Source organism: Cyprinus carpio, chromosome A1 (genome assembly GCF_018340385.1).
Source record: "Cyprinus carpio isolate SPL01 chromosome A1, ASM1834038v1, whole genome shotgun sequence".
Classification (NCBI taxonomy): domain Eukaryota; kingdom Metazoa; phylum Chordata; class Actinopteri; order Cypriniformes; family Cyprinidae; genus Cyprinus; species Cyprinus carpio.
This window is the reverse complement of record NC_056572.1, coordinates 2,672,589-2,686,201: the sequence shown is the minus strand read 5'-3', so window position 1 is coordinate 2,686,201 and position 13,613 is coordinate 2,672,589. Positions and strand designations below refer to the sequence as shown.

The 13,613-nt window shown below is 30.6% G+C and overlaps 2 protein-coding genes across 4 annotated transcripts in view; one reads left to right on the top strand and one right to left on the bottom strand.

The window, feature by feature from the left end:
- Positions 1-560: 560 nt before the first annotated feature.
- LOC109066137 (meiotic nuclear division protein 1 homolog) lies at positions 561-10,464 on the bottom strand. 2 transcript variants are annotated; one of them, XM_019083127.2, is made up of 8 exons: positions 10,316-10,464; positions 8,820-8,885; positions 8,661-8,718; positions 8,250-8,398; positions 6,701-6,775; positions 6,512-6,626; positions 4,804-4,848; positions 561-1,203 (listed from the first exon to the last, which is right to left on the bottom strand). In XM_019083127.2, exons 1-8 carry the CDS (start codon positions 10,373-10,375, stop codon positions 1,097-1,099), a joined length of 675 nt encoding a protein of 224 aa, XP_018938672.1. In that variant the 5' UTR covers positions 10,376-10,464; the 3' UTR covers positions 561-1,096. The 2 variants fall into 2 exon arrangements, with proteins under 2 accessions (XP_018938672.1, XP_042573938.1); XM_042718004.1 differs by lacking the exon at positions 10,316-10,464 and adding an exon at positions 10,190-10,249.
- A 1,764-nt stretch (positions 10,465-12,228) lies between these two features.
- Positions 12,229-13,613, top strand: part of tmem154 (transmembrane protein 154) — a 10,347-nt gene continuing 8,962 nt past the window's right edge. Inside the window, exons 1-2 of one of the 2 annotated variants that reach the window (XM_042717773.1) lie at positions 12,229-12,465; positions 13,385-13,435. In XM_042717773.1, coding sequence (XP_042573707.1) covers positions 12,411-12,465; positions 13,385-13,435 — 106 coding nt within the window. In that variant the 5' untranslated portion in view covers positions 12,229-12,410. The remainder of the gene's footprint in view (positions 12,466-13,384; positions 13,436-13,613) is intronic. The other variant, XM_042717839.1, reaches the window with a different exon arrangement.

Here is a 13,613-nt window from a genome sequence, read left to right as displayed (position 1 = left end):
TTAGTAACTTATTTTAAATAATGAACTTGTAAATATTAAATGATATATATAAAAAAACAAATAAAATATATTAAAAACTACAAAAAAAAATCATTTAAAAAAAAACTCAGTACATGTATTTAGGCACTTTTTACAAGAAATGGAAATGCACAGGAAAAAAAAAAATATATATATATATATATATATATATATATATATATGGCTATATTGATAAAAAAAAGATTACTTATTTAGGAACTAATCATAATGTTTTAAGACTGTACCTCAACATTACTGTGTTGCAGCAAACACAGGCATTATTTATTTTTAACAAGCTATTGCTAAAAAAAATGAATTAAAGGTATGTTTTAATGTAATATTAAATTATATATATAAAAAAGAAATAAAACATTAAAAACTTAAAAACTCAGTACATGTAGGCATTTCTCACAAGAAATGGAAATGCACATGGAAATAATAAATATATATATATATATATATATATATATATAATGAATTAAATGTATGTTTTAATGTTTAAGTGAATTATTTGGCAGGACAAAATGCTTAATCACAAACAATTTGCTTGATAACTACATTTATTAAACCATATTACACAAAGCTCCTGACCATTTTTCATATTTACAAGATACACAAAAATATGTGCACGGTGAAAAATGATCAATAGTGAACAATGCCTACCAAAGAATAAAGCATCTGAAGTGACTTCAAATCCATAACACATCCCTACTTCATACAGAAACAAATGCATGCTCGTCATACAACTTTTTTTTCCCACAGGTGATTAATTTCACGCGTCTCTAACCTGTGATTAAATTCCTTGAATTGAGAGACACAGAGTGCATCTCTGACAGCCAAGGGTTAACTCCAGGAGCGTTTTCACCAGTGTTTACCCTTCAATGCTGACAAATCGGTCTTGAAGTTCTCCTTGGACATGACGAGGCTAAAATTTAACGGGAGTGGCAGACTCTTCACAACGTAAAGAAGTCTCAGCTTAGTCTCGAACATGCAGAACTGATAACGAAACACAACGAACTGCTGTAAGAGCATCACGGGAAAACAGATCAAACAGTCCTGAGATCTGGCGAGTCTCTGATCAGTTCATGTAGTCAAAGTCCTCAGGGATTCCGAAGGCTTTGTCCAAGTTGCTGTTCTCAAAGCCGAACTTCTTTTTGGCCCAGGATTTGATTGCAAAAACATTATCTGGAAAAGAATTGAATGTGAAACACACATGATGCATAATAATTATGAATACTATTCAACTCAGCCATCGTGCAACTAACTCAGAAATGCCATTTTTAATTGTGCAGATAGAAAATAATAAATAAATAAATCAAGTAGAGTCACACATGGAATCAGTGTAATTATAAAAGTGGTTTTATTGTCTAATTTATTAATTAAATCCAGCAGATTTGGATTACACTTCTCAAGTTGGTGGAAAGTTTTAGTCAGGTTTTACGAAGATTAATTTAAGACTTTTACTAAGCAAAGAAAATTTATGGAATGAATTGAATTGAATCAAATACATCACTACAGTCTCTAAATATGTAAATGTGTTGCATTAGCAATGCTTCAAAGCTTGAAAATACAACTTTTCCGTACAAATTCTCTATTATTTTAGACCAAAAAAAGAAAAAAAGGGAATCTCTGAACATCCTTAAATCAAGATGCATTTACTCAAGAAGCAAAATTAAGATATAAAGACTTGTTTTCTGCATAATTAACAGATTTTGCATGATTAAAACATGAATGTCTGTCAGTAGGCTCAGAAAAATCAACTTAATTCAAAGGGAAAACCAGTTTTCAATCCTCACTGACAGATATTTATCTGTGTTTTAATTTCTCAGAAAGCAAGACTTCATATCTTCATTCTGCATCTGCAGTGAAGGTATGCTGATTTAAGGATGTTTAGATATTTCTGCTGGAAAAAAAACAAGACAAAGATACTGAGAAAGATATTAAATTTTTGCAATGCAGGGACCATTTATTGCCATGATTGTGTAATTCTTTAAGACTTTCTGCTCTGATTTATGAGATTAATTTCTGGAAATGTGAAAATTAAGTATTTTTAAGACTCGCAGAACCCTGTTGGAAGAATGGACTTTCAATAGAGGCACGTTTGAGTTTTGAAGATGAATGAAAATGCTTTAGGTTTGACACGATAAGGTGGTTTCATTTTTGGGTGTACTATCCTTATGCTTTTTTTTTTGTCGTCTTTAATTGTAATTAAAAAAAATAAGGAAACGCTATTAATCTAAAATTATTAACTTTTTAAAATCATGTTTTCACTCTGAAACCACTAAAATGTATTCTGCATTTATTCTGGTTTTCGAGAGCATTTAACAAAATAAATAAATAAATAGATTACTATGACAACAGCATGGTTCACGCCTCAAATTTTTTAAAATGTCCTTTTAAATATACACTACGGGTCAAGGGTTTGGGGTCAGTAAGGCTTGTAATGTGTTTTAAAGAAGTCTCTTCTGCTCATCGGGGCTGCATTTATTTTATCAAAAATACAGAAAAAAACAGTAATCTTGCAAAATGTTATTACAATATAAAATAATGGCTTCTATTTTAATATACTTTAAAATATAATTTATTTCTGTGATGCAAAGCTGAATTTCCATCATCATTACTCCATCCTTCAGTGTCACATGATCTTCAGAAATCATTCTAACATGATGATTTATTATCAGAATTATCAACAGTTGTGTTGACATATTTTTTTGGAAACTGTGAAACTTTTTTCAGGATTCTTTGACAAATAAAAAGTTAAAAAGAACAGATTTATTCAAAATATAAATCTTTTCTAACAATATAAATCTTTGCTATCACTTCTTATGAATTTAACACATACTTGCTGAATAATAGTTTTAATTTCTTTCAAAAAAAAGAAAGAATAAAATTTGGTCAGTAAATTTTATTCTTTCTTTTTTTTAAAGAAAACAAAACTAAAACTTTTGAATGGTAGTGTATATTGTTACAAAATATTTATATTTTAAATAAATGCTCTTCTTTATAACTTTTTATTCATCAAAGAAGCCTGAAAAAAGGTTAAAAAAAATATTAAGCAGCAAAGCTGTAATAAATCATCATATTAGAATGATTTCTGAAGATCATGTGACTCTGAAGACTGGAGTAATGATGATGGAAATTCAGCTTTGCATCACAGAAATAAATTATATTTTAATGTATATTAAAATAGAAAAACGTTATTTTACATCATAATAATATTTGACAATATTACATATTTTCCCTGTATTTTTGCTCAAATAAATGCAGCCTTAATGAGCAGAAGAAACTTCCGATCCCAAACCTTTAGGATAACTTGTTGAGAACAGGCTTGACTTCTCAAAAGGCTCATCAATCTTCTAAAGCATACATTGCATTAAATCTAATTGTGCGAGGGTTTGGTTTACAAGGAAGGTACAGTAAACCATCATCTCCTTATACAAAGCATCCCATCTATATATAATGAAACCTGCATGTGTTAGCACTTGCCTAGTGTCTAGTGCACATCGCGTTCGACCCTCGGAGGAATCTGATCTGTTAAATGTAAACAGAACATTAAACCAATTTAGCAAGTCTGCGGTGTTCTCTAATGAGTGATTATTGTTTCAAATCATGAATCAGGTTTGTGTTGCTGACTTTGATGAGGCTTCAGTATTAATAAAATGACATTTTCTCGTCTTTTAGAAATGCACATTTGACGGTAGCTTGAGTCGACAGTATAGTAGCAGCTTTTTAGCAACATTTATGCTCATTATCACAAACAGTAACATCTGTAAACATTGTAACAGCCTCGTTTTATATGGTGAAATCTGATTATTTAAATTAACCGTTGATCTTCCACAGTAGCATACATTTAGATCATGATAACCACAGTTAAAAACCAAACATAGCACCTCAATATCATGGTAAAAATCATGTAATTATATGGTTTCTATAGTATTTATATGAAAAACAGTAGTTTAAATACATTGCATGCACAAACACTAAAGCTTAATCACAAAAACACTGTAATTATACTCCATTACTCCTTTAATACATGTCTACATCAATAATATAATAAAATTTGAAACCAATATCTCACATTTCTGCCTCATAATACCATGGTGCAGTTAGTGTTACTACGGTAAATCCACGGTAAATGAGGAAGAGCCGTATTTTCACAACACTGCGTAATATATTTGTGACCCTGGACCACAAAACCAGTCATAAGAGTCAATTTTTCAAAAGTTAGGATCAGATAATATTTCGTCGAGATACAACTATTTGAAAATCTGGAATCTGAGGGAGCAAAAAAATCTAAATATTGAGAAAATCATCTTTAAAGTTGTTCAAATGAAGTTCTTAGCTAAGCATATTACTAAACAAAAAATAATTTTGGATATATTTACGATAGGGAACTTACATAATATTTTCTTGGAACACGACCTTTACTTAATATCCTAATGATTTTTGGCATAAAAGAAAAATCTATAATTTTAACCCATACAATGTATTTTTGTCTATTGCTACAAATATACCCCAGAGACTTAAGACCGCTTTTGTGCTGCAGGGACAGATTTTATTTCACTGGACTAATGAACGCTTAAGACAACTACATTCTGTTCTAGAATATTTAAGAGCATACAGTGCAGATCTAAGATCATCCCGGACCGATCTGACAAAACTGGACTGTCAGGATTGTCTTGTGGCCTACATTTCAGAATCTTTTATGGATGCATCACATGACGAGATCAAAGACAATCATCGGTTTTGGAATTTGTTGAGATGTGAGGCACACAAAAGACTCACCCGTCCACCTGGACACGGCCTCTTTTGCTGTAATGTTTGCTTTACCTAGAAAGAGGATGCATATATTAGCAGTGCCATACTTATCATATCCTTTAAATGTAATCAGTATTTTATCATTCCAGTCTCATTTTATTTGATTAAAACAACATTAGTTAAGTGAAACTGAAAATGGCACAAGCGAGACACAAATAAAAAAAAAAACAAACTACCATCAAATAAATACCAAAAAAAAAAAAAAAAACAATAACATCAATAAACAAACAAATTATATAAAGCACTTTTCCAAAAAAAAACAAAAAAAAAAAAAATCCATATAATTAAATCAACAGTATGTTTAATTAATAATTAATTAATAATCATCATTAAAAAAAAATGTCAGTAATTTAATGAGATTTTTAAATTAAAAAAAAAATCATAAATGCATAAAAACTCAGTGCATATCAAATTTTCTTCTAAAAAAAGGAGACATTATTGCCAGCTATTTTCATTTTAGTCTTAATATTAGTCCCGTGTTAAAATGTCCTTGTTAGTTTTTAATCATATTTAGTCAACCTTATCCTATTTAGTTTTAGTCAAGTATTAGTCCAAGAAAACGAAGTAGTTCATGAAAACTTGACATTTTAGCAATAGGATTATTATTAATTAACCGTATGGTTTTAATTCTGGCAGCCGTTTTTAATGTAGTCTTAGTCTTACTCAAATGCACAAGGACTTTTAGGAGAGCTAACCAGTCCGGGCAGAAATCATGAGTGTCATGGGAATGTAATTGTGAAATCAATTTAAGATTGATAATATTAAGAAATATCAGAACTTCCTCGAAGCACTGAGGCTGTGAATCATCGTCCAGCGGAAGTCAAAGTGTGAGGACTGTATAACAGTTTTCAAAGGACAATAAGAGTAATACTTTAGAATTCAACATAAATATATATATATAATATAAATATATTTATTAGTGCTGTCAAATGATTAATCGCGATTAAATGCATACAAAATAAAAGTTTTTGTTTGCATAATATATGTGTGTGTATATTTATTATGTATATATATATATATATATATAGATATATATATATATATATATACAAATACATACAGTATATTCGAAAATATTTATATTCACATAATTAACATTATAAATAAATATATTTAATATATAAACATAACATTTTTCTGAAATATATACATGCATATAATGCATAAATATGTATATATATATACATATATATATATATATATATTATTTAATTTAAAGATAGAAAAAAAACAGGCTGCAATTAAATTTATATTTATTTTATAAATAGAAATAAATTAATTAAAAATTAGAAAATAATCTTAAAAAATATATATATTTTTTTTAACTTAAGATAGAAGCATCTTGATTCTGTAATTATTACAATTAATAAAAATTTTATTAATTACATTTTTTTTTTTTTTTTTTTTACAAATAAATTAATTGTTAAAAATATGGATTAAAAGCATCCTGGAGGGAAAGATGTGAACTATTTAGTCCCTCTGTTGTTTTTTATATTATCAGCATTATTTACATACAATTAGTCTATAGTTTTTGCTCATATTTTTATATTTTCAGTTTAAGTTTTAGCAATTTTGTTACGTGCTTCTTATTAGGTTGTAGTTTTTGTATTTGATTTTTAATCTATTTTTTATTCCAGTTAGTCGAGTCATGCACTGATCTGTGTGGTTTACTCACGGATCTCCTCCACCACCTGCGGATCACACTCTCTGTACTTCTCCAGCTCAGCCTTCAGCTGATCTCGCTGAGGTTTCAGTGCTGAGAGCTCCTTCAGGAGATCCCGTCTCTCCTCCTAAATGCACATAAGAGCTTCGGTCACACAGAGCCCTCAGACATTAGAGCTGTGCAGTAATCTAGAAGACGCACATTAACTTCACGTCCCACTTTGGCTTTGTCAACTGCTTGCTGAAGCGCTTTTTTACGCTGATTCCCATCCTCAAGCTACACAGAAGAAAAAGAAATTAATACTCTTATGCAAACATGTCAGAAGATCTACATCAATGCAATGATATTAAAACATGCACTATATAAAAAAACAAACGTATTGGTTAACATGGTGAATTCTGTGTCTGCCGTCTCACTAAATTAGGACACAAATACATGAACAATATCTCCAGAACTGCTCTGAAAGTCCCTTTCTGAACATTTTACCATTTCATTTGAGTAAAACTGTTGTCATATCATATACACAAACTTTAAGGTATTCACGGCAACCCATCAAAATAAAAGTTCGGTTTAATTGGAATAAATTATGTCAGAAATATATTATTGTGCAGTAGAATGCACTTAATACTACTATTAATACAATAATAACAATAAATTATTAAAACTATTTTTTTAGGAAATAATCACACAATATTTGTCCCATATTTTAATTTTAATACGTAGTAAACCATCTTTCTTTGCCAAAAACAAAATTAGTTTTCTTTTGATTAAAAGATCAAATTAAGTACAGCTTTTTGTCTTCAGTTTATAACCAGAAAAAAAAAAAAAAAAAAAAAAAAACAACAACACAGAATTCAAAAAAAAAAAAAACATTTTATAGGGCTATTGTTAAAAAAAAGAAAAAGTTATTGGATTAAGTTGTTTTTATGCATTCAAATAATTATGCATGCTTAAACAGAATTTGGTAACAATAAAACAGAACGTGAGAAAAAAAATTACATTTCACAGGGCCCTAAAAATTTCATTTTTTGTTAAACTTCTAATATATTGATGTTAAATTGTATAAGCTAATAATAATTTTTATTAATTAGACATGCTTTTTGATTAATAACATTTAATTTAACCATTAAAAAGGATTCCAGAAAAGTAAAAAAAAAAAAAAAAAAAAAAACAGAATTTGGGAAAAAATCTAATGATTTCATAGGACCCTACATTATACAGTATGTGTATATTTACAGCAATTTATTATATTTTAGTTTTTGCTATCAGTAATGAATACGTGTGTGTTATGTGTAGCATTTCTATTCTGTTCACCACTTGTGTGTTTATGCTGGTTTTCAGTACATTTAAAGGTGAGCAGATTTTGGACGTTCAAGTGAACATCATATATCTTAAAGGAACAGGTCACCAAAAAATTTTTTAAATTTGATGCCTTAGAAGAAGTAGATGAATTAGTTTCTTCATCATGGGTGATATTATGCAACACAAGACGTCTCAACGCTGGATTTGTTTCATCTTTTGTCTTCTCCAGATGTGAACTGATGGACTGGAGCGCAGTGGATTACTTGTGATGTTTTTATCAGACGCTCATTCTGACGGCACCCATTCACTTGCATTGAGCAAGTGATGCAATGCTACATTTCTACAAACCTGATGAAGAAACATCTACATCTCCAGATGCAAATTTTATTTTTTGGCCTAACAATTCCTTCAAAAGAAATACAGAAATATCAGAAAGCGTAACCCTCACTTGTGTCTCCAGTTCTTCCAATCTGCGTTTTCGGGCGTGCAGGGCTTTACTGGGGAACGCCCAGAAATAGTTGGAGGTGCCCACCCTCTCGGTGTCCACCATGTTATCATCCACCAGACTCTGCAACACCTCCTTCACCGACATGGGAGCTGAAGAACAAGATTAATCCAGTAAGAGTTCTGTAAAACACTTCACTGAAAACAATGAAAATTTCATGCCTCGCTTTCTGCCGTTTTCTACATCGTTGTTGCAAAATATGATGATTTGTCACAAGGTAACGTAACTAAAATAGATGCTGCTGTTGTTTTGCACCATATGACTGTATCCTATGACAGTATAAAGCTGAATCATTTCTGTTCTCTCTAAAAACATAAAAAGGGGAAAAGTGTTACATTGTGTTTTAAAACTTACTGATTCCTTTGGACTTGGGGGCGATCTTTTCCATGTCTTTCAGCTGAAACACATCTTTCTGGAAGTGTGTGGGGGGAGATAATCTCATTTTTCAAAGTTTGAGATTATATTGAACTACTAGAGAACTGTGTCAGACATCTATAAAACAAGAATACTTACGGTTTCAAAAAATATCTCCATCATACGACTCCTCTTCTCCTCCAGACTGAGTCCTTTCTTTTTAGACTGTGGTGAAGGAAAGATAAACACTTTGTATCAATCAGGTGAACACAGTTTTGCATTGCTCTGTGTTAAATAAATTAAATATTGAATAGGCGTGCTGTTTATATCCTTATATTTGAGAAAAAAAGTATTAAACATTTTGCTGGCACGAGTGTCTCATGTAAACGGATTCTTTCAGACGGTTTGTTTTAATGGATCGGTTAAAAAATGATTTATCTCAAAGCTATGGAGGATCTAAACTACAATAAATAAATAAACATAATAAGATAATTGACAAATAATTCTTAATTAAATTTAGCTCTGAATTTATTTTGCATTCCTTTCACCCCTCAATTTATCATCTTTTAATAATAATTGTAATATTTTTTTGTTTAACTGTATTTATTTAATTTTATTCTTTCATTTGTTTATTTTATATTTATTAATGTGTACATTTATTTTTAATATTTATTTATTCCCTCATGTATTTATTTCCAGATTTAAGAACTAGATAAAGGAATAAATGACTTACAAAAACAAATACAATTAATTCTTAATTAATTTTTTTCCTGAATTTATTTTACATTCCTTTCATCCCTCAATTTATATTTTTTTAATAATAATTGTAATTATTTTTTTTATTTAACTGTATTTATTTAATTTTATTCTTTCATTTCATTATTATATTTTTATTTATGTGTACATTTATTTTTAATATGCATTTATTTCCAGATTTAAGAACTTGATAAAGGAATAAATGACTTACAAAACAAATCATTCTTAATTAAATTTAGTCCTGAATTTATTTTTGCATTCCTTTCAATTTATTATCATTTAATAATAATTGTAATTTTTTTTTTACTTAATTGTATTTATTTAATTTTATTCTTTCATTTATTTACTTTATATTTATTTATGTGTACATTTATTTTTTAATATTTATTTATTCCCTCATGTATTTATTTCCAGATTTAAGAACTAGATAAAGGAATAAATGACTTACAAAAAAATACAATTAATTCTTAATTAAATGTAGTCCTGAATTTATTTTGCATTCCTTCCATTGTCAGTGTTTTTATTTAGTTGTATTTATTTAATTTTATTATTTAATTTATTTTATTTTATATTTATTCCCTCCTGTATTTATTTCCACATTGCCACATTAAAGTCAACCTTCTTTTTATTTTATATCAATATATTTTTGTATTTATACTTACATTTCAGACTTTGATATTATCATTTTTTATCAGTTGTCATATTTCTTATATATTCGAAGAAGCTACATGTTAACTTAATAATGAGGTAAACACGTCACTCTGAGCTCTCACCACAATCTAGAATTATTCAGACTGTTTAACACACTTCTGCAAACCTTCGTGTGGTTTATTCATATAAAGGACTCTAAACAGTAACAGAATTAACAGAATTATTAAAAACAGAAATCACGTTCTCACCATGTTCCGGTCGAGCAGCTTGAGTTTGGCGCCAGATGCTAAGGAAATCTCACTGCGCATGCGTGATGCTAGACAGGGTTGCCAGGTTTCGAGCAATAAAACCCGCCTAATCGCTACTCTCAAACTATCCCAGTCGCGTTTCGAGGGGGTCCCACGTTAAAAATCGCGCTCAAGGGGGGTAAAATACACAATTAGTATTCCATGAGATAGATATCACGTTATTGGGATCGCTTCAACCCGTGGAAACAGTGTTAAAGTCAGTAGCCAATTTCCGCGGGAAATCCTAGGACCTGGCAACACAAGTGCTAGAGCGCATGCGTCTTTTAGTCACGTTAAGTCACCTTTATTTATACAGCGCTTTTAATAATACAGATCGTGTTAAAGCAACTGAACAACATTAATTAGGAAAACAGTGTGTCAATAGTGCAGAATGACAATAGTAAACACTTATTTTTCAGTTAAAGGCAGTTCATCGTTTAATTCAGTGACGTCATCACCCAGCTCCGTTCAGTTTAAATAGTATCTGTGCAAGTATTTTTGTGTCTTTTTGTTATTATTAAAAATTCCTTTATATATATATATATATATATATATATATATATATATATATATATATATATATATATATATATATATATATATATATATAATGCTCTTCTATTTAGGCTACTTGTTCTGTTCCTGCTTTTTCTCTCTCTTTCTTCTCTTCCATTAGTTCAGATGACTTTGGTTGTATTGTTAATACATTTTAGGTAATGAGTGCTAAGTTGTATCTATTTAATGTCATTTTTGAATTTGCAATAAAAAAAATAAATAAATAGTATCTTTGCAATCATTTGCAATCAAGTCAACGATATCGTTGTAAATGAAGTGTTCAACTAAGCAACCCTTACCAAAAAGTAGTATACTTCAAGTTTATTTTATTAAGTATACTTAAGTAAAGTTAGAGTATATTTAGACTTTTTGTAAGTATAAATCAAGTATACTTAAATGTCATTTTAAGTATATTTCTGAGGAGTACATAAAGTCCATTTCTGAGAAGTACATAAAAAGTAAACTAAAAGCATACTTTCTTATTTTTAGTTTAAAAGAAGTATACTAATAGCACACTTGAATAAACTTCTTTTTCGTAAGGGAAGCCAGAGGAACCAAAACAACCTCGGTTTCAGAATGAAGAAAAACCTTGGGAGAAACCAGACTCAGTCGGGCCGGTTCTCCTAAAGAACTGGTTTGATCAGTCTTACCTTTCAGATTCAAATTAAACCTGTTTAGGTTTTTATGTAATTGACTTAAAAAAGTTATGACCAGTCTTGCATAATAAATAAATAAATAGGTGTCTAACTCACAAGACTAGTCTAAGGAGTTTAAGACGTGGTTTAGGCCTATTCACAAACAAAATAAAAAAAGAATTGAATTGAACAAATTTATTAGCATTTAGTGTATCTAAAGTCTGTCTGTCCCATGCACAAACAACATCAGTGTGTGTATGTGTGTGTGTATATATGTGTGTGTGTGTGTGTGTGTGGGTAGGCTATGGATCTCCTGATATGACAATATATTTAATTGGTTAGATAATAGTTTATCATACATATCTCTCTCCGTGGTATTTGTATACCAATATATTTGCACCATGATAATTTTTTTAGTTATTTATGACATCACGGGCCTGACAGCATCAGTTTCTTAACATCCAAATGGTTTTACATTCATAGAGTTATTTGCATTTTTAAGTAATGATGAAGTACATAAGCTGTTTAGACAGAGACAGCTGTAGCGGTGTATACGTCTGTTTAAAGTCTCTGAGTTTAAAGCTGCCTCTGTTTACTCACACTTCTGTTTTTCCCTCTAGGTCACATACCATATATGCAGGAATGCGTTTTCACGGCTAACTCAGGAACAGCTCGGCCTGTGGTGACAAGCTCACTGCTTGATTGCATCACATCCGAGGGAGAGAACGAGAGGGTGTGTGTTTTTTTCTTAGGAAGGTGAATCAGGTCTGAAAGAGGAAGCAGGGTGTCATGAAGGCGTGTTAGCCACCAGTCACAGTGCAGTGAGTCAGTGTCTCTGTCTAGTGCTTCCACGAGGACTCTGGGAAATGAATCTTATACTATTCCTGCTCTTGGCATTGACAGCTAGCTGGACTGGACTTGGTAGGTGCTCACGGTTGTGGATCATTTTTGCTTTATGTAGAATCCTCTCTCTCTCTCTCTCTCTCTCTCTCTCTCTCTCTCTCTCTCGCTCTCTTTCCATTTCCCCCATTCATCTCCACTAACTCTCTTCTGTCTGCTCTCGCCGTCAAAACATTTTAGACTGAGCACATTCAAATGACCTGTCGTATCTTTTGACCACAATGCATAATGATAAAGTAGAAGACAGGGTGATCACATTACATTATAACCAGTTCTTTGACTCATTCTGTTGTTTCTGGTTTCATGCAAAACACAAAACAGCTCGTCTTTGTCGACGAACGGGGACGATATCAGTTCAGGACAAATGTATCTTCCTCTTGGTTCATGGCAATCATTTCCTCGTAGCTGATTATTAGTTTCCTCTTCTTTACCTCATACTTCTCTTGTAGCTGAATATGAATTTTGATATGCATTATTATGTTTTGAAGATTATGTTTTAGTTGAGTGACACTTTACAGTCACTTTCACGGTTACAGAATTAATGGTGTATTTATAAATTAAAGGTAGATGATTTTTGGAGGTTCTATGTGTTAACATTAGTTAATATAACAGCTAACATAACTTTTATGGCATTTGTTAATCTTGGTTAAAGTTAGTTTCTACAAATACTGATATATGAACGAACATGAATTAATGTATACTATATATATTGTTAAACAAAAGTTAAGCATTAAATGAGCCTTTATTAATAAATCCTGTTCTTTGTAAGGAAAAGAGGAATGTTTGTAATCTCTGGTACATTCGGAGGCTGAAACTCAGATAACATCTTTCTTCTGAACTGAAACAGGCCTCAGCTGAACCTCAGTGTAAAAATCTAGATCAAGCTTCTTTAAAGTCACGTCTTAAATGTGTAAAGTGATTCAGATGCATGTCGTTACAGTTCAATGTGAAGACGATGAAGAGACAAAGGAAGATTATCCCTCTGAAGACTGTGAGTATCTGCTGATGATGATCACCTGATTCTTATTTGATGTGATGTAGACATTTCCAAACACATTGTAGACTACTGTAAGCTCTACATTTTTGTGGTCACTGCAACACTCTCAGAAAACAAGGTACTAAAGCTATTCCAGGGACGTTTAAAAAGCTACAAATATGTATCATTCAGC

Excerpts from the sequence above, each read along its gene's own strand:
- LOC109066137 (XM_019083127.2), bottom strand. The coding sequence starts at position 10,375 with ATGCGCAGTGAGATTTCCTTAGCATCTGGCGCCAAACTCAAGCTGCTC. Across the intron at positions 8,886-10,315 it reads AGCTGCTCGACCGGAACATG|TCTAAAAAGAAAGGACTCAG; the intron begins GTGAGAACGTGA and ends CCTTCACCACAG. Across the intron at positions 6,776-8,249 it reads TGGAAGAACTGGAGACACAA|CTTGAGGATGGGAATCAGCG; the intron begins GTGAGGGTTACG and ends TCTTCTGTGTAG.